This window comes from Plutella xylostella, chromosome 19, assembly GCF_932276165.1.
Source record: "Plutella xylostella chromosome 19, ilPluXylo3.1, whole genome shotgun sequence".
In the NCBI taxonomy this organism is placed as follows: Eukaryota; Metazoa; Arthropoda; class Insecta; order Lepidoptera; family Plutellidae; genus Plutella; species Plutella xylostella.
The window spans coordinates 6,848,003-6,868,120 of NC_063999.1; the positions used below are offsets into that span (position 1 = coordinate 6,848,003).

Below are 20,118 nucleotides of genomic sequence, written 5' to 3' on the forward strand. Positions count from 1 at the left end.
GAAGAAACAATTTTATTTTATTTTTAAAATTAATTTTATTTTTTAAGAGCCTTATAGGTGGTGGAATATTATTCCAGCATTTTGTTGCTTGATAACGGAAACTTCCTTCAAACGCGGCGCTAACATGTTTAGGGACAGACAAAATTGGGCGGAAAGATCTAGTACCATACCTGTCATGAAAAGGGGAGAAACAAAGTTTAGAAAACAAGTATTCAGGTTTTTGAAACTTTAACACGTCGAAAACTAGGCTACAAGTATGCAGGTACCTTCGGGCCTCCATGTTTAGCATGGATGCTTTATTTAGAAAAGGAGTAATGTGTCCTCGAGGTGGTACGTCAAAACAGAAACGACAGCAGGCGTTTTGCACCCGCTGTATTAGACGCCGAGTTCGCTCAAGAAGACAAGGGCCGTAAACAGTATCTCCATAATTCAGCCTAGAGAGGATTAGAGTCTCACACAGCGTAATGCGTACTTTTTCTGTTAGTAAGGAGCGGATTTTATATAGAACTTTAAGACGGAAAAAACAGTTTTTGACAATATTCTGAATGTGATTTTCAAATTTTAAACCACTATCAAGGAGCAAACCCAGACACTTTGCCTCGTGAACGCGTTCAATACTCTGGCCTTTCATGTTTATAGTTAAAGCATTAGTATTAATAATGTTTCTGACCTGCATAGTGGAGCCCAAAACCATATATTTCGATTTAGATGGGTTCAGCACCAACGCATTATCTTTAGACCAGTTATCTATGTTGTCAAGATCACCATTGATTCCCTCCAGTACTTTTTGCAAATTATCCGGTGCGACTGATGCATAGAGTTGAACATCATCAGCGTAACAGTGGTACTTACAATATTTAATTTCAGCGGTTAGATCCGTGCTATAAATTATAAACAAAAGGGGACCAAGGATTGAGCCTTGCGGTACCCCACGACTAACGGGTAAAGGATTTGATGTGATGCTAGTGCCATTATTCAGCATTAGTTTGACAGACTGGGTTCTATTCGACAGATAACTGTTGAACCAATCAATGGCATGACCACTTATACCATAGTAAGTTAATTTAGCTAGAAGCAGATCAATATCCAGGCAATCAAACGCACGTGAGAAGTCCAGCAACGATAGAATCGTCGCATTACCTATGTCCTGTTCAGCCAGAATATTATCTGTAACATCAAGCAATGCAGTAATTGTACCACGATTCTTGCGGAATCCAGACTGTAAGGATGGAAGTATATTGTTTTCCTCAATAAATTTTATAAGTTGGGTGTAGACGGCTTTCTCTACTAGTTTTGATAAAAAAGGTAGAATACTAATTGGCCTTAGATCCTTAAGTGAAGTGGGTTGGTCGACCTTAGGCAGTGGGTTAATTAGTGCTGATTTCCAGCACTTCGGAACAGACTGTTCAGTAATAGACCTATTAACGATAGCAGTAATAGCTGTTAAAGTATGTGGAAGTGTAAGCAAAATCATATCCCGGTTAATACCATCTATGCCTGTAGCATTGGATGTTATAGCAACAATATATCTGGCAATCTCAGTTTCAGAGACTGGGTTAAGCTCGAACACAGCAGTACCAAAACGGTGAGTAGTAAAAAAGTCAAGGTTGGAAACAGGAACATCGTTAGTACCAGGAATATCTAAAAAATGCTCATTAATTTTGTTTGGATCATTAAAAGAATCTGGTAAGCTGTCACTTTTAGAAGGATCGACTAAGACCTTATTCTTCAAATTTTTCCAAAGCTTTTTCGGTTCATTAATTTGGGTATTAATAAATTGATCAAAATAGGCGCGTTTTTCATTGGCTATACTAGTAACGACAAGTTTTTTTAAATCTTTATAGTGCTTTTTATGTTCATCGGATTTAGTTAGTCTAAATTTCTCATGTGCTTTGTTACGTAAGTCAATCATTAGCTTGCAAGAGTCAGTCACCCACGGGAGAGACTGACCCTCTCGAACCCTAATGGATCTAACAGGTGCATGTTTATCAAAGAGTGATGTTATTAAGATGTTAAATTGATTTACTGCCAAATCCACTGTAGAGCAACTAATTAAAGCTTCGAAGTCTAATGCAAAAAGATCTCTGTTAAAGTTTTCTAAGTTTATATGATTTATAGGTCTAAAAGTTAAGAATTTAACTGGGGGTTTAATTTTTTTTATGGCTAAAGTTACATTTATCATGGCGTGTCCCAACGACCCGGTGATATTGGTGACAGTGACATCACTAACTTTTATATTAGTAATAATGTCCTCCTAGCCGAATTTCGGCTACGGCGGCCAATCTCAATTGAGATCAGCCAACTACGCAGGAGTAGATTATAGTGCCCAAGTGTGTGCGCAGTACACAGGAGCACTCTCTGTTCCATCACTCTCATAACCCAATGGGACGGATTGACCGACACGACTGGAGAGAGCTAGGCGCAGGACCGACTGCTTTACATGCCCATCCGACAGCATGGATCGTTTCACTGTTTCGGACAACAGGTGATCAGCCTTCTATGTCCTAACCAAACTTAGAACCACAATTTAGAAACACAAATTGATGGACCCACCCGGGAATCGAACCCAGGACCTCTGGGTCATGAAGCGAAGCTTCTACCACTAGACCACAGAGGCATTTATATTAGTACAAACAAGGTCTATAAGAGTCTCATTACCCACAGAGTAATGTGTAGGCTGAGTAACTACTTGTTTTAAATGTAGGTAATCAATAAATTGGTTAATTTTTTTAGCTTCATTAGTACTCATATCCATCATATTAACATTAAAATCACCTAGTAGGACCACTTGATCATGATTAGAAAAAGAAGTTACTGATTCTGTTAAGGCATCAATAAATACATCTAGATTTATCCACGACGGTCTATAAGCCGTACCTATAGCTATACGGTATCCTTTAACTCGCGTTGAAATCCAGTATTGTTCTACATTAACTGAAGGGTGATTTAGGTAACGCACATTAATATTATTCTTAATATAAAAACCAACACCGCCCCCGCGAGAGCGCCCCATGTGTGCGGGGCGGGGTGCATGGCGTAGCCTGTAGCCCGGCACTGAGGGCGCGCACGCCCCCTGTCCCTGGCCCAGCCACGTCTCATTTATAGCAACTATATCTGCCTGAAAACGATCCATTGCGAAAATAAAGTCATCATGTCCTGTATTTAAAGAACCTGCATTAAATAGACCTAATTTTAAGAATTTGTTATTATTCATGGAAAAGAGATCAGGGTGGCATACCTACCCACTTACTAAAGTGTATGCATAATAAACCAGTGCAAATGACAAATAAATAAAACAGATTTGTTTTCAAGCTGAAAATGCCCAGTATATACTATGAAAAGGACAAAACCATCATCACAGCACCTGTGCCACACATATGTGGCTGAAAAAGAATCAGTCTCCTGTTCCACTTCAACACTCAACCTGTCTGAATTTAAATTGAGCAAGCAACATCCTAACTGGTACATAGTACACCTCCAGTATGTATATAACACAAAGACAACCACAAAACAATAGTTACATAGTTTCAACTCATTGCTAAGGTATATCAGAAAATATTGAGGATTATTTAGTCTATGATTATAGGCACCCACAAGTACACAGAGGAATATCACATAATAAAAATAATTATGTAGGTACAATACACAGATGTAAAACAGCCCAATGCTCCTGCATGGAAATAGTGTGGGCATGTTAATTAATTCAAGAACAGCATCACATACGTAGATAGTAGGTACATATCTAGATACAAAAAGGTTCAACAATGCAAGACTAAATATAATATTAATATTTATGTATATTGATATAAGTAGATGAAATAGCACTAAGCAAACAAAACCTGTAGGTATTATAGTTTATGTTATATAAATACTAGTCTCAGTAACAAACACACAGTCATTACCACACAGACAGACAGAACTAAAAAAAACATTATGCAGGCATGAATATAGGTACAGTAATACATATTTATGAGCTATCACAATAATATAATGCAAGATACTAGTGTACTTTGAAAACATTAATGTAACAAATAATATTAATTTCCAGCAAATGAATAAGTAGCACTGATTGATTGATGTGAACAATGCCACATATATTTAATACAGAATCATAAAAAAGCAACAGTTGTTTAATTATTCATATTTCCAGTAGACTACTATATAGCATAGCATTAGACATGTAAGATACAAGAAGATATTAGCTGTCGACAATGCTACAGATGTTTAATACAGAAACATAGACAGCAAGGGTTGTTTCATGAATACTATTTTCAAACATCAGACTAGTTACATAACAATAATACCAGTTAGATAACAGTTTAAAGTGTTTTGATATTAACATGAGGTACAACCAAAAGTTTGGAACATTATAATGATAGGATTCTACATGTAAAAACTGGAATGCCACTAAAATATGTAGAATGCACAGGTTAGAAAGGACAAAACTGCAGTTTGAAAGCAGTGTCGGTATGTTATTCAATTCAAAATCAGCTTGATATAAAATAACAGCGCCTATGATCAAGTATGAACACACAAATTCCAATGCAGAATGGACACTAAGTAGGTAAATGACACATTGAATAAAAACAAATATATTAAATAGCTCAGGTAGAAGATTTAGGCAAATTAACACCAAAAATATGCTCTAGATCAGCTTCAGAACGGATCAGGAAGGCTGGGGAGACATCAGTTTGCCTTGCATATATTCTGCCATCCATCCATCCATCAACTTGGACCACAGCGCAAGGGGAAACCACAAATTCAACACTGCGGAATCGATCTTCGCCTCGCAGATAGTTTATGTATGAGAAGGTGTTGCCGGAATTGGGACTAAACTAACAGCTTACGATGCTTAATATTGAATGGAAACTCGAAAAGTACAAATTAGCTTTGTGTAAAGTTATTAATAGGATCAAATGGGCATTACAAACAGATTTATACATACATTTATTTATTTATTTATTTATTTATAAGATTCGCCAACAAAGATTACATTACATTCATGCTTAATAAAAAAATCACAGTTTGATGATAAATGCATCTTCAATAACAGGCGAATACAGCATGCATTATAAGTAATAATTAAATTAAATTGTTAAAATTAAAGCACTAATAATTTACAATTAAGTTATAACAAAGTATAATTCATTGAAACAATTATATTAGAATAGCATTAAATTGGCAATTAATAATTGAATTTACATTGAAATTAACAGATTGATTAAAAATAATTATTGATTAAATAAAATAAATATAGGTATATGATCATTTAAAATAATATGGAGCTTTGAACCTGAGACTGCAACAACCGCATCAGTTCCTTTTTGAAAACTGGAAGCCTCTGAGATATGCAAATATCCGTTCCTTTGGCAATTGAATTAAAAGATCTACACATCCTGTTTAGTGGAGAAAATTGCCCTAAATTTGTGTTGCTTTTTTTAATATGGAAAAGCAGGTATTTATTTTTTCTCGGTAAACGTACAGGTATTGCTATTTGTAATTTGGCTAGTAGTGTCGGTGCATCTATCAATCCGTTTACCAACTTGTGCAAGAAAATAATATCTGCCACCTTTCTACGTAAAGATAAAGATTGCATGTGAAAATATTCTAGTCTCTCTTTGTAGCTTTGAAGTTTCTTTGCAAGGCCATAACGGTAACTTAAGTGCCACAGAAACCTTTTTTGTACACTCTCAATTCTTTTTTCATACACAGCGTAGTGTGGATTCCACACTGGACTGCAGTATTCCAAACAACTACGTACTAAAGAATTAAAGAGAACTAGCCTAGCTGAAACACTTTTGAAGTCCTTTGTATTTCTGATTATGAAGCCCAACATTTTAAAGCCGCGATTCACTATACACTCTACATGTTTGTTAAATTGTAGCTTACTATCCAGTGCCATACCTAGATCCCTGATTTCAACCACATTTTTCAAAGGGGAGTCTTTTATGTAGTATGTATGAGGTATGCAATTTTGCCTACATCGCGAAAACATCATGTAAATTATAGTAATTATGTACTTACTTGATTTACTTTTGTCGCTGTGTGCCTGACACAGACTGCAACATATGGAAATTCATCTAACATTTATATTGTTTTATATTTTATTCATTAATTATATTATGTATTTATCTCATAACTCGTTACTTACTTACATGTTTAATAATCAACAAGCTAAACTTAAACGATCAATCTGCTCTGCAAACGGTCTTTTATTATGGGACTCACCTTGAAAACCTTATCTAGCTTCATAATACAATAGTCTGATTTAGGATAACACTATAAGCACTAATATCTAGTTGAACCGATGGCTCACAAGATACCATTGCGTGCTGCTACGTAATACTACGAATGATATGGATTCAGATTATAAATGTAAACTATGTTTGGCTCAGTAAAATGTTTACCACAAATGGCTGCTGATATATTTGTGCGGGCAAGACGCAGGGGTTGTTTTGAATTTGTATTCTAGCCAAAAACCGATATATAAGTAGGTAGCTGTTTTAGGCCGGTCAACATTAATAAATATAGAGATATAATGAATTGGGAACGCGATCTCCACCATGACTTTACCCGACATACCATGTTATAAAAATAAATTGGAAATTCGTTTAATTATAGCTTATACCCTCGACGGAATTTCGATATTTTTATATGAGATAATTTGTATCGACTTTTTGGAAAAAGGTCAATTTTGTTATTAATATTACGCTTTATATCTATTGTATTGAATATGTCTTCAGTCCAGGCCTATTTCAGGGCATGTCTCACCGTACTTTACAATACGAAAAATTATTAAATAGTTAAAATTATAAAATCACTTAATTTATCTTTATTTTACTTATGATTCAATCGTGAAGCCGCACCTTATTCTAGAAGCAGGGAAAGCAAGAGCTAATCTTTTAAAGTTAATAATAAATTTTATACGACCAGTAAGCTCCAATTGTTATTATTTCATTATTCTTCGCACGTACTGTGTGCTCTCAAAGTTTAATACCGAACATTTTAAATATAATATTGACTTTTTATTTAACCTAAGTACAATCTATAAAATGTGTGTCCATCTCTCTTAAAATATAAACTTATTGAATGATTCTACCTAGTATATCATATTTAGTCCATAATTATTAAGCTCTTAAGTTGGTTCAAAAATAGACTTTAAACCCTTTCACCCTACAAACTGGGCGAGTTATTAAATTAGTTGGAAATCCTCTTATAAAAATAAACTCAGTCTGGAACAGTGTCCGCCGGAGAACTCCCCTGACAATTGCTCTTCAAAGTTTCTATTGGATTTTCCAATATGGCCGATAATGTTTTAATAGAATAGGAAGCACTGTGACAGCGGAAGGGCCTTGTTATGAACTGAGTAATATACTTACTTGAAACACACACAACAAACATTTAAATGTAATTAAATCTATAGCTGTCTTGCTCTGTTACTATAAAGTCAAAGCAAGTCACCAATAGGTTTAATTACGATTAAATGTTTGGTGTGAGCCACCTTGTGCAAGCCACCCTATGAGTGGCTTGCACAAGAAAGTTAATCAAAATTAAAACTATTGTTCTCTTGCTCTGACAAAGCAACACACTACTACTAACAACTTCCTTATTTTTTATATGGAAGAAAAACATTATGTAGTTATGATACTTATAATATACTTATTATACTATTTATCATATAATGTAATATAAAGTCTTGTTTCACATAACAGTCTCCACGGTAGGTAGTTAGGCCTGAAATACAATATCCGCTGAAGGCCGTTAGCGTCCTCATGTTATTATGACGTGTCAGATATATAATTAAGATACCCCAACTGAGTCTAGTACTCCCCAAAGATTGTATCTAGTTTAATTAAAACTAGCTTCTGCCCGTGAATATCGTAATTATATTTGGGAAAATTACGGGATAAAAGTATGTTAATATCATTCTTCAAAATTCAATCTTTATGATATAAAAAACCGCTAAATTGCTTCAGCGTCCACCTAGGCCCGAAGTCTGCTTAATTTTATCATCACGACCCATTACGTCCCCACTGCTGGGGCACGGGTCTCCTTCCAATGAAGGAAGGGATTAGGCATAGTCCACCACGCTGGCCAAGTGCGGGTTGCTTAATTTTATTTATAATACATAATTATATAAGTATATTATGTCAATTGGATGTAAACACGAGGTATTTTCATATTGGATTTCGAGGCATTGTCATTTTGTAGGCAAATATGTAATTTACTCTTAAAATTTAGCAAACTTGCAGCCCTGTACATCTAGTACAGGTTTGACAGTTCGTCGAAAACTATAAAAGTTTCAGTTTTCTCTCATACAAAGTGGTGCTTATAACGGAAACTATCATGAAACTTTTGACAGATAATATATGCATGTGACAGAAGAAAACCAAATCTTTTTTCGTTTACATATATTGCAAAACTCGTACTAGAGGCCCTGAAAGATTGACAAATAAAAAAAGTTACATTCGTAGCACATGGCTACGGGCTACGACGCTCGTAGCGAGCCCCACTACGCTGCTACGCGCGACTTCGTAGCAAAGCGTAGCAACATGTTCATCTTCAACAAAAGACATAAACGAGCTCATTTTACTTTTTTATTTAATATTTATCTCCCCATAGCCGTAAAAGAGTCTTATAAGTTTGAAAGATTCCTTCAATTCCTTCGAGACAAAATAGCTCACTAGTCAACTCCACGCTACGTACATAAGATACCTAAGTACATTAAGTGAAGTTGTCGTGGCTTGACATACCTATATACTTTACTCTAGTTTTTTAAACTTATATTTAGTACTCGTAGTAGTGGTCTAATCGGATTGCAGCCACTCACATCCAAAAGCTTTATTTATAAACTGAAGCTGCTTAAGATCTTATAAGCTCCTGAAACTTTCAGTTTACTAGTAAAAAAATACTTTTACCGAAATACCTAAGAAGTTTTAGGAACACATTTTATAATTTTATCTAAAGTCTATCCGACGCATAAATTTCAATTAGGTGGGTTAAGTAAATCTTAATTAGTCTCAAACCGACACTATACAGGGTGTTGTAAAACATTAATGACGATGAATTTGTTCCAGGAAGGCGGCCAAAGCCTCTTCAGTAGGATTCGCTAATTTAGGTAGCAAAATGAAAATCATTTTAGATTTAGGAACCTACCATTTTTTTTACTACATTATGCTGAGAGCCTTTTTATTACCACAGTACTTGCCTTATTATATTTTTTATATAATATGTATGTATATATGTATATCCTATCCTAACTAATATTATAAATGCGAAAGTAACTGTGTCTGTCTGTCTGTTACTCTTTCACGTTAAAACTACAGAAGGGCATTGAATGAAATTTGTTATACATACGGTCTAGACCCTGGGAAAGAACATATACTACTTTTTATCCCGGAATTCCCACGGGAAAACTTTTTAAGGCGAAGCGAAGCGCGCGGGAACACCTAGTTATGGATAATTGTTTTCTTTGTTCTCGTCACTCGTGAAGGCTCCTTTTATGCACCTGATTCTCTTCTAGTCTAGACTGAAAAGGTTAGATGATTGCACGTGTGAACATATACCTCACTTTGGTTAACCATTTCGCATGTTAACTTTGAATATACATAATTATAATGATCTCACCTCGGGCTGGCTGGAGCGGATGACCCGGTGTCGTAGCTAATTAATTAAATTTACATTATTCATCTTTACCGCTTAATTAACGTAAACGAGCCACCATATTTTAAACACTCTTTGAAGAATGAAACCTAACTGAGTTCCTTTTAGGTATAATAATATGTATTTTGTTGTTTAGATTTCGCAGAGAATTTACACTCGTAATTTTTAATTTTAGATCATTTGAACCCTACTCAAACTTCGACGACATAATAGGAATGGAAAGGTCACAGGTTAAATTTAGAATTTAAAATTTGTAACGGTGTTATGTGGTATTTAATATTCCATCTGGCTATAAAATAGGATTGTACCTACCATTGTACCATTCAAGAAAACAAAAAATATTACCTACACGGCCAACTATGTACGGTCGCCTGCGCCTAAAAGTATACAGGCGCAGTTTTTAAAATAGCGATCTCAAGCTCACATGCTGCTCAAGCACATCCACATACCTAAACACCACTGCTACTCACATCACACACAACACGTCCCCGGATTTATAACAGATGTAGCTGGTCCCTTCATCATCAGGGATCGCTATTTCAAAAACTCCGCCTGTATACTTTTAGGCACAGGCGACCGTACTTGTCGGTGAATAAAAACATTTTTTTCATTTCATTTATTTATTGCCTTAAATCACATGTTACAAAATATAGATTTACATTATATAATTTTATAAAAAAGTTTCAATGCAATTTTACCCAATGGGTGTAGCAAAATGTATATAGTTAGTAAAATGTCATGCAAAATATTAAATTATTATAATTATGTTAGTTATTACATTTTATTAATAGAATAAGAACTTAATGAATTAGTTTTTAACATTTTAAAATTTAATTTCAATTCATGTTAAGCAGCAGGCTTGAAATCATAAAATTCATTGAGGCTATATGGACACATAACAATGAGGAACTCTTTTAATTTAGTAAAGAACTTAGTACCCGTCAGAGACTTAATTTCATCTGGAAGACTGTTGAATACTTTGATAGCTGCCATCTTAGTTGTGCGTGAGTATGTGACTGTCCTACTAGCAGGAACCTCCAGATCATACTTAAATTTCTCATTTAGACGGTTACTGGCACCCAGAGTTCTAAGGGGAAATTTATTTGGATAGCGTTTGACCAATTTGCAGAGTTCAATGACGTATAAGGCTGTAATAGTCAGTATTTTAAGTTTTTTAAAGGAATCTCGACATGATTCCCGGTTTGATTTTAAACCATCAAGAATGCGTATGCATCTTTTTTGAAGAATTAATATTTTGTCTATATCGACGCTACCACCCCATACGGCCAGTCCGTAGAGTATTCTTGATTGAAAGAACGCGTAGTAAGCAATGAGTGTGGCTCTTTTGGTAGCAAGATTTGATAAGGATCTGAGCGCGTAACAGAAGCTACTTAATTTATTCTGTAGAACTTCAATATGCTTTTTCCAATTTACATTTTCGTCTGTATGAATTCCCAAGAATTTAGCATGTTTAACGCAGTCAATTTTTACACCATCTGCATTTACTTCGTCGTTAAATATTTTTGAATTATAATTTCTGAAGTAAGCTTTGTTTTATTAACATTTGTATTAAGGTTAAGGTGTTTGAACCAGTTTATTATAATTTGGAGAGTTTCTGAAATTTCTAGGCCAAAATTACGTTCGTCATTTTTATTTATTTTAAAAAACACTGATACGTCATCTGCGAACATAACTACCTTTTCCTGGACAACTCTGGGTAGATTATTAACATACAGCAGAAACAGAATGGGTCCTAATATGCTACCCTGTGGGACGCCGTTTTCAATTAATGAAGTGTTTGACTGTATGTTGACCAAAGTTTTAGACTCGTCAAGAATGGATAAAATTACACTTTGCTGTCTGTTCTTCAAGTACGACCTGAACCATTCATTTACGACTCCCCTTATTCCATATCGATCTAGTATTTCCAGTAAGACTTCATGGTTAACATTATCGAATGCCTTCGAAAGATCTAACAGTACAGTTGCAACATTATCTTTGCCATCCAAGGCTTCAGTTACAAAATCGGTCATTTCGAAGATAGCATCGACTGTAGATGCGCCCTTTTGAAAACCAAATTGTTCTCTCGCGAGTATTTTATTTGCTCCTATAAAACGTCTTAGTCTATTTGACATACATTTTTCAAATATCTTTGAAAGGGTCACTAGTAGCGAGATTGGGCGATAGTTATTTACGTCCAGTTTGTCTTCTTTCTTGTGAATAGGCTTAACATGAGCTTTTTTAAGCCTTGTTGGGAAAACACCCTGACTAAAAGATAAATTTATCAAATAATGCAAGGGTAGTGCAATAGTGTCAAACACGTACTTTATAACACTCGTCGGTATATCATCATATCCGCTGGATTTTTTATTTTTTAATGAATTTACTGTTTTGGACAGCTCATCCATCGATACTGGATGCAGAAACATAGTATTGATGCCAGCTGGTGGTAAAAAGTTATTTTCAGCACAATTTCCATTTGTAGTAGGTTTTCCTGTGATATGTGATCCAATGCTTGAAAAGAAGTCATTAAAGATATCAGGAGCGTCATAGTTAGTGGTAGCTTTCTTTTTACCATCCGTTAGCCCAATGTAATTATTAGTTTCAACAATTTTTTTACCTTTCGTGTTTTCATTAATTAAGTTCCACATTGACATATACACATACGATGCCTTCGGTATAACTAGTGGTTTCTGTTTAGTGTGTATTTTGGTAAAGCTGTTATCCTACACCCTCTGATGATAATTCTTTCTTCATCTTGGCGTGTCGGTGACAAAAACAAAAACTAGACTAGGTGTTGTTACCGTGGTGAAAGCAGACTTCATAAAACTTAAAGTTGTTTCAATTATAAGTAGCTCTCAGATTTTCGCCAGCAGAAACTATACTTTGCATTTTCATTGAACCCTCTGAGCATGACCTGGCATGAAGTTGCAAGCTTAGGAGCATTATGATACAGATATCCTGCAAGTTTCTTTTCCGCTGCATCGCTTCAGTGAGGATTCTGCCAGATTATTTTTTTATGTACATACATTTTGCATTATTTCTGTAAGGTAAAAAATAAGATTCATAAAATCCACACGGTATACCGACGAGTGAAAATAAAATAATGTTATTAACAAATCACGTGACCAACAATCTTTCTATGGAGAAGCAAATCTATTTAGGACCTCCTGAGTGCCTCACTTTTGGATTACTACGCTTTTTGCAGCTTCCCGTACCTACCATATGACTGAAAAATTAATGACTGTTTCGTTTTGGAGAGTTTTATTTTACCAGTCTGAGTTTCTAGGAAATATTCGTAGTTGAAACTATTTCTATTTTATCTATTGCATAAGCATTTTACTCTTTTTTATGTTGCAGTCGTTCAAAGATTATACTTCCGTTGGGGTATTTATGAACTGTGTAATTAAAAATATATTTTTCTTTGTTTCAGAGTAATTCGAGGAACTAAGAACACTCAACACATAGTGCTTATTGCAGTCGTCAAAAAAAGGTAAGCTTATTTCATACTAACTTATCCACCGATATTTGGATACCGGGAAAGTATATATAAGTATATATTTCACAACCCATCACTTCCCCGTTGCTAGGTATGTTGCAATTTTTTGAATAAAATTAATATTGTTATAATGTTTACTTAGATGAGATAATTAATGGAACCTTTAATGGTTCACAAAAATAAGCTCCCAATTTCATGCAATTTCTGCTCGGTTCATGTTTTATAATAATAGTTGGATAATATTTTAAATACAATGAAGTATAATTTTAACTACTTACAATGATAAATAAGGTTATTTTTATTTAAAAACCTGCAAATATAAGTATACCTACTTAACCGTCTTAAACCTTGAGATTATTTGTACAATTTATTGCATACTCAGTCAAATACAAACTTTTAAAGTTTTTACGGGAAGAGAAATAAAATTGGCAGACAAATAGGGTCTCATTCGAGTTATTAATAAGTTAGTGCGGTTTTTCCGAAGTTCCGGGCAACTTGGCAAGTTTTTATCGCTTCATTTGTTCGGAGAAGTTGGCAAGCCGCATTAAAACGACCAGTGACGCAGCCCACGGGACGTATGTTGAAACTTTACCTCCCTCATTTATAAATAATTAATAATAATTTCTAAGAAGCCTTAGAAATTATAGGCTGCTTCGAAGCCTTAGTGCCAATTTCGCCATAGTGGGTTAGAGCATAACCAGGGATTATTGCTTGACTTTTGACACATCTGTCAAGAATTTAATATGGAGATGACGTATAATTGATCAACCTTTCCCTGGTTATGATCTAACCTACTATGGAGAAATGGGAGCTTATGCTGACAAACTTCACCACCGGACCAACGTAGGTATGTAACCGTGGTGAAAGGATTATTAAATTATTCCTTAAAGTGCAACAACCATTTAAAAGCATTCAGTCCCGTTTCCATGTCTATTTTTATTTTATGAAATCAAATTGTATTCAATTTGAATTGCGATTGAGTTTTCGACATCAATATAGTGCCGACTATGACGTATTCAATTTCTAAAATTGACGATCGATCGCTCCCAGTCACACAGGATAATGAAGCGCATTGAATCGGAGAGTTTCCAAGCTTTAATTATTTACTTTTTAAAAGCGTACACTTTGCAAAATCTACATTCAATACAAAGTTATTTGAGTTATTCAGCTTACGACCTTACTACTAACATCTGAAGCTTTACCTTTGCCTTCGTTCCGTTTCGCAACGAATATTGACTCTTTCACATTGACTTTTTGCAAGTCATTGGAACTAATAAAGCAGGTCGTGGAGTGCTCACTTTATCACTCAGTGAATGTAGCACCTGCCTCGCTGTGATTGGACCCATCTGAGAGGAAATTTTCCCTCAAAAGAGTTCCTTTTCAATTTAGTCGTATAATAGTTAGGAATATACTTTCTGCAAGTCTTCGGGCAAATAAATTTGACTGCACTCGCCAAAGAATATTCAATTTTGGCAGCACAAAAAAAATCAGTACCAATGAGTTCATCAACGTCTGCTGTATTGAATAAATAGTAGAGCCTAATGTGCCTCATAAAATCACATCACGAAAAGCAATTGAATTAATGTTATTCAGGGGCTGTAAAATAATAATATCAATGAATAATGTATTTGTTTACTCCAAATCAGCATTTATATCTGGGGTGGTGATATGTCAGGAATAGATCATAAAAATATCCTACTTATATATCATTTTTTTATGTTGCCGTTAGATTACATTTCTATATTTAAAATAAACCACCCTTATATACAATGTCTTAGCTATTCGTGGGAGGGTAAGTTAGTATTATAGTCCTTATTTCTTCCAAGATATAAACAAACGTGCTTACACAAATAAATTAAATTAAAAAATTTGCTCGTTACAACTCACTAAAGATATAATATTAAATAACAGTAAAAGAAAATAAAACTAACTAAGCTAAGTAAATAAAGCGCCCCGAGACATAACCGACGAAAATGTCTTCTTCCACGGTAAAGGTAGATTCCTAAATATTGCGTAAGTGTTAGTAAGTGTGGTGTTTGGTCATGAAGGGGCTTAATATCCAAGTAGGTACCTACTAAATATAAGTTATAAATACTAAATTTATTTTACACTTTATCTTTAAACATACGTATTGTCTCAGTGTACCGAATTTATCTACTTATGATATTTCCAAAAGTGGTAACTTTACCACTACCAGTCCACAAATTGTATCAAAAGTCTCATAAATCCAAACCTATTTATCGCTAATAAAATTGAAAATCATAACAAGTGTCGAGGATTTTATCGATGTCGTAAAGTTTAGTGCTTATAAATGCGACAGTCGGTGGGCGTTGGTCTGTAAATCACACTTCCCATTGTTTGTAATTAATTATGTCTAATGTAATTCATTCTAACTTACATTTATTAAATTTTACGAAACCTTCATCTAGAATTCACATATTGAATTTATAAGCGAATGATAAGAAATGATTCGGAAAGCGTTTTGGCTGCAATAGACGAATAGCGATCGAGCGGCAGCATAGCGCGAACCAATAGAACCACGCGGTTTTTTCACATTCCGCGCCTCACCAACCACATCTAAAGGAACCTAAAAATTGTTTGCGCATTGGTTAATTTAAGGTTCTTTAAATAACGTATGCCTTAAGTTTATTATTTCCACCATGATAGATTTAAATATTGTTGTTGCAAAAGTAATATTCCAGGCCAGTATTAATTCAATTTACTCTGCGAACATGAGCCCGGTAGCCCGAACACAACATAATTTGGGCGCCAATTAATAAATGTTAATCTCGGATTACTTATTCAAGTTGTTATAAAATATTGTTATTAATAAAATACCATTCTGATTGATTCTGTCTATCTATCGATATCGATATTTCTTCTTTCACTTACATAGTAATATTAGTCTCAGTTTCCTAGTAGCCAGCAGTCTTAACTCCTAAGGCCAAGTATTTGGTAAATTATGCCAGTAAGTATGAATTGCTATGAACGCTCCCATTTTATTAGATTTTTAACACTATGCTTTTTTTTATTGTGAACATTTTAGACCTTATATAGGTAAGTACTCTTAAGTAATATGCCAGTTAGAAAATCCTCTACTTATCAGTAAACCCACGACTAACTCGATTTACTTAGGATTTTCCGTTTCTTAGCAAGAAATTTCCTTTTTTCTTTCGCCGCATCGGCTGGGGAATACCGACCATTCAATTTTGCAGTGAAAATAAATTTAATTTAGCCTCAACATGAACATCGACTTGGCTCCCCGAACAATTAACTTGTAATAGCCACTGCATGGGGAAAATGAAACCAGAATCTTGTTTGTAATCTTAATATAGTATAATATAGGTAATAGGATTAATTTAAAGGCGTGTTGTTCAATTATTTCTTAGAACTATGAACTAATAGATAACCAGCTTTTTTCCAAGAGCTTTTGCTTTAAATGTTTTCCTGTGGTAATATTGGTGTAGATATAAAACGATTTGATTAACGTTGATATTTTACAAAATATATTGAAGATGATGAAAATATGATGCTATCAAAAACTATAACGAGGCACGGATTATGTTACGGCATAAAATTATAAAAGTTTCAAATAATCCCACACTGTAATACATACGATAGTATAATTATATCTCCCGCATTGCTGCAGAATAATTTGATATGAAATAATGTTGTAGATTCATACCAGAGCATACCATAAATTCCAAACCGAATTTTAATTTAATCTACGAATTTCGGTAGAGAACGTTACAGCCGCCCGGCATTAAATATTATTAGTTCATGCTATGTTTGCCGCCAAGTCTGATGAGATTAAGAGGCGTCGGCCAGTGTAAAATAACCTCACTTTTGGGAGCGATTTCGAAGGCACATGATTTAATTTATATAACACTATCAAAACTTAAATTTGAATCTAGAAATTGGAATTTACTTTAACAATCATAAAGTGAATTACTATACTTGGTAAAATATAGCAAGAGCCCTATGATATTTGATTGACGTGGGTTCTTGCCTCTTGCTATATTTTACGAAGTAAAAGAATGTTACAATATGACAAAAGCAAAGGGCCTTACCACAAAAACTAAGACAGTATTTAACACATGTTTAGCGCTGTCAAACGCCTACGAAATCTGTAAAATTTTGTTTTAAACACTTGTAAAACGGTATCTCCGGCAACGCTAACTTTGCAAAAAATCATATTAGGGCAAACCAAAAATAAAATATTAGGGCAACAATATTTGTAATATCTAACACAGACATGGTACTTTAATCTTCTTAATTTGATAAAGAGATGCCAGTTAAAGTTCTTAACTTAAGGTGAGTAGGGTGTTTTAGTCGCAGCGGCAAACACGGTGTGTCCGGGCAGTACCTGGTTCACGCCGTCGATTAGATTAAACACGGAATGGCTGCTCGTGCTCGGCTGCAGCGGAGAATGTTCAGTTTTATGTATTTTTTTTATGGCAGCATCAAAAAGTAGATTCTTCTCTTAATTTTTTATCCGTAGAACGACGACGTCTTGCTTTCTAGAGAGTTCGTAACAACATAATAGCAGGTTCTTTCCTACCTAAAAACTACATATTAAAAGTACTGAACCCAAACTATAGCAGTATGTTCAAGTAAGTAAAAAAAACACTTAGCTTTCTCAAGCAAACTACGGAGCTTTTTAGGTTATCTAAAATTTAGGGCTTTATTTTAGGGCTCATAAAGGAGATTGGGCTTTTAGTCTGCAAGCTGTCAGCGCGGGCGTTCACCCGTGGAGTCACCCTCAACCACTGAACCCATGCCTTCTACTGCGTCTAGACAATATTTGGGAACATTCTGAAGAAACAGACAAGCTACATTTAAGGCTGAAAGCTGTCAAAATTTGCACATACAAAAAATCTGAATTTTGAAAAGTATATTAGCATTTTTACCTGATGAAATGGAATATAATTTTATTTCAGACCAATAACTAGTCCATTATATTAGAGAATAGAAAATGGCATTAAAAACATTTTAGGACGCCATTTAATCCCTCCAACAAACAACAGTAATAATTAATAAACACGAAGTTATGACAGAAACCCCTGCGAGCGGGATTACGGGATTACACGACGCGACGCTGCAGCAAAGTGAATAAAATGCGGGATTGCCGGGACAAATGCGACAGCGAGGCGAGCTGATCTCCGGCAACGTGATTTATTATCAACTATTCATTCTAAGTTGGTTTTCTAACGACTTGTAGACATCTCCAGCTTCTAGAGGCAATCACGCTTAGGGCGGATTCGACCAACGTGGAGTAACTTTTTACTCACGAGTAAAGTACTAGTTACTCGCGAGTAAGCAGATTTTGCATTCTACCAAACCTGAAACCCAGATAAGTAGCTTATCCCATGAATAAAATGTTATACCGCCAAAATTGACCGTGTAACGAGCTTATCCGAGAGTAATTTTGTAATGGCGGCAGCACATCAGCTGATTAGAAAACCGTCATAATGACATATAAACACATCTGTCAAAACATAAACAAAAGTAAGTACGTTTAAAGGCAAAGTCTCCGAATAACAACAGCGAATAAAATATTAAAACATAAACAATTTCATACTTTTATAATCCATTCAAACTAAGTTGGCATGTCATTTCTATTGCATGCTTTGAAACGCAGCTATTTTTATTTTAGTTGCATTACAGTTTCGTTCCTCGTTCATTCAATTTAATCATGGTATAACTTGGTAGAATGCAAATGTACTTATCCTGGATATTTACTCGCGTATAAATTTTATTCCGGTATAGTTATTCTCGTGTAACGTGATGTTTGGACGAATTCACCCTTAGTCTGTGCAAAAGTGACAAGTTGTGTTGCGAGTTACGAGCCGTATTGCCGTTTGAAACTGAGTAGGTTTTATTTATATTAAATGCATGTAAATATATGGTATGGAGTATACACATTGCACATGTAACATCTAGATGCCGAGTTCGCCTCAGTACCTAAATGATTTTGTTACATTGGTGTGTAAGTACTGGCATGATACCAGTGGCGGATTTACCTATAGGCCAAAAAGGCCAGTGCCTAGGGCGGCAGATTTAAAGGGGCGGCAAATTTAGCATTTTTTATTTTACAGATTTTTTAAATATAAATTTACGTGTACACAATCTACATATAAATAAACGCACTGTCATATAATCAGTATGTACCTATATTCTTTGAATTTAGTGGCAACTGTGGCTGCTGAATCATGCTCAGAAGGGCTAGTACGGGGCGCATTTAAGTCGTGACAAAAGTTCTACGTCGTCGCGCTCGCTCTTGAGGCTGCGCGATGTGAGTGAGCGCGATGCATAACTTATGTCACGTCTTAAACTAGCCAAGATTGACGCTTTTTCATGCTGCTTCAGGATTTTTTTGTAAACTCGACACAACGCTGGCTTAAATAAATGAGTGAAATCGGGAAAGGCAAAACCCGGAATAGAGTGAATTTGAGACGATAGTCAGCCAGAAAAGATAGTAGAAAATAGTTAAAGAGATTCTTGGCATGCATATTCTTTGAAATCAATCAAATATGATATTACTAAAAAGCCTGTAACGCGACAAGAAGCGGCGGGAATACTTTCGAATTTGGAGAAACTGGAAACGGCTGTAATGGTTATATGTGGATAATGTGGAATTTTGTCATAAATGTACTAAGTACATCAGTGATATTTTTGGACCAAACAGTCACTTGAGTCTACCAAGAATTCGCAGTTTGAAGCTTAATATTTCGCAAACCAGTCACTGAATAAAAAAATGGTTTGAGAAGACCTTTCATATTTTTGAAAGACCTGTACAATACCTTACACCAACGAAAAAAATCATCCCCATTTTACATGTATGGAAGGTAACATATTTTTTTTTCATTAATTTATTTTACCAGTTTGTCGATGCCGTACATTTGTACAAGGTGGATCAAAAGAAATCATCCTATCTTGATTGGCTCTAATTTTTT

General features: G+C 34.9%; 1 protein-coding gene across 9 annotated transcripts in view; it reads left to right on the forward strand.

Annotated features, from left to right (window-relative positions):
- Positions 1 to 20,118, forward strand: part of LOC105396850 (high affinity cAMP-specific and IBMX-insensitive 3',5'-cyclic phosphodiesterase 8) — a 153,748-nt gene that overhangs the window by 116,769 nt on the left and 16,861 nt on the right. For all 9 annotated transcript variants that reach the window (XM_048627731.1, XM_048627734.1, XM_048627733.1 and 6 more), the window contains one exon: positions 13,097 to 13,156. In XM_048627731.1, coding sequence (XP_048483688.1) covers positions 13,097 to 13,156 — 60 coding nt within the window. The remainder of the gene's footprint in view (positions 1 to 13,096; positions 13,157 to 20,118) is intronic.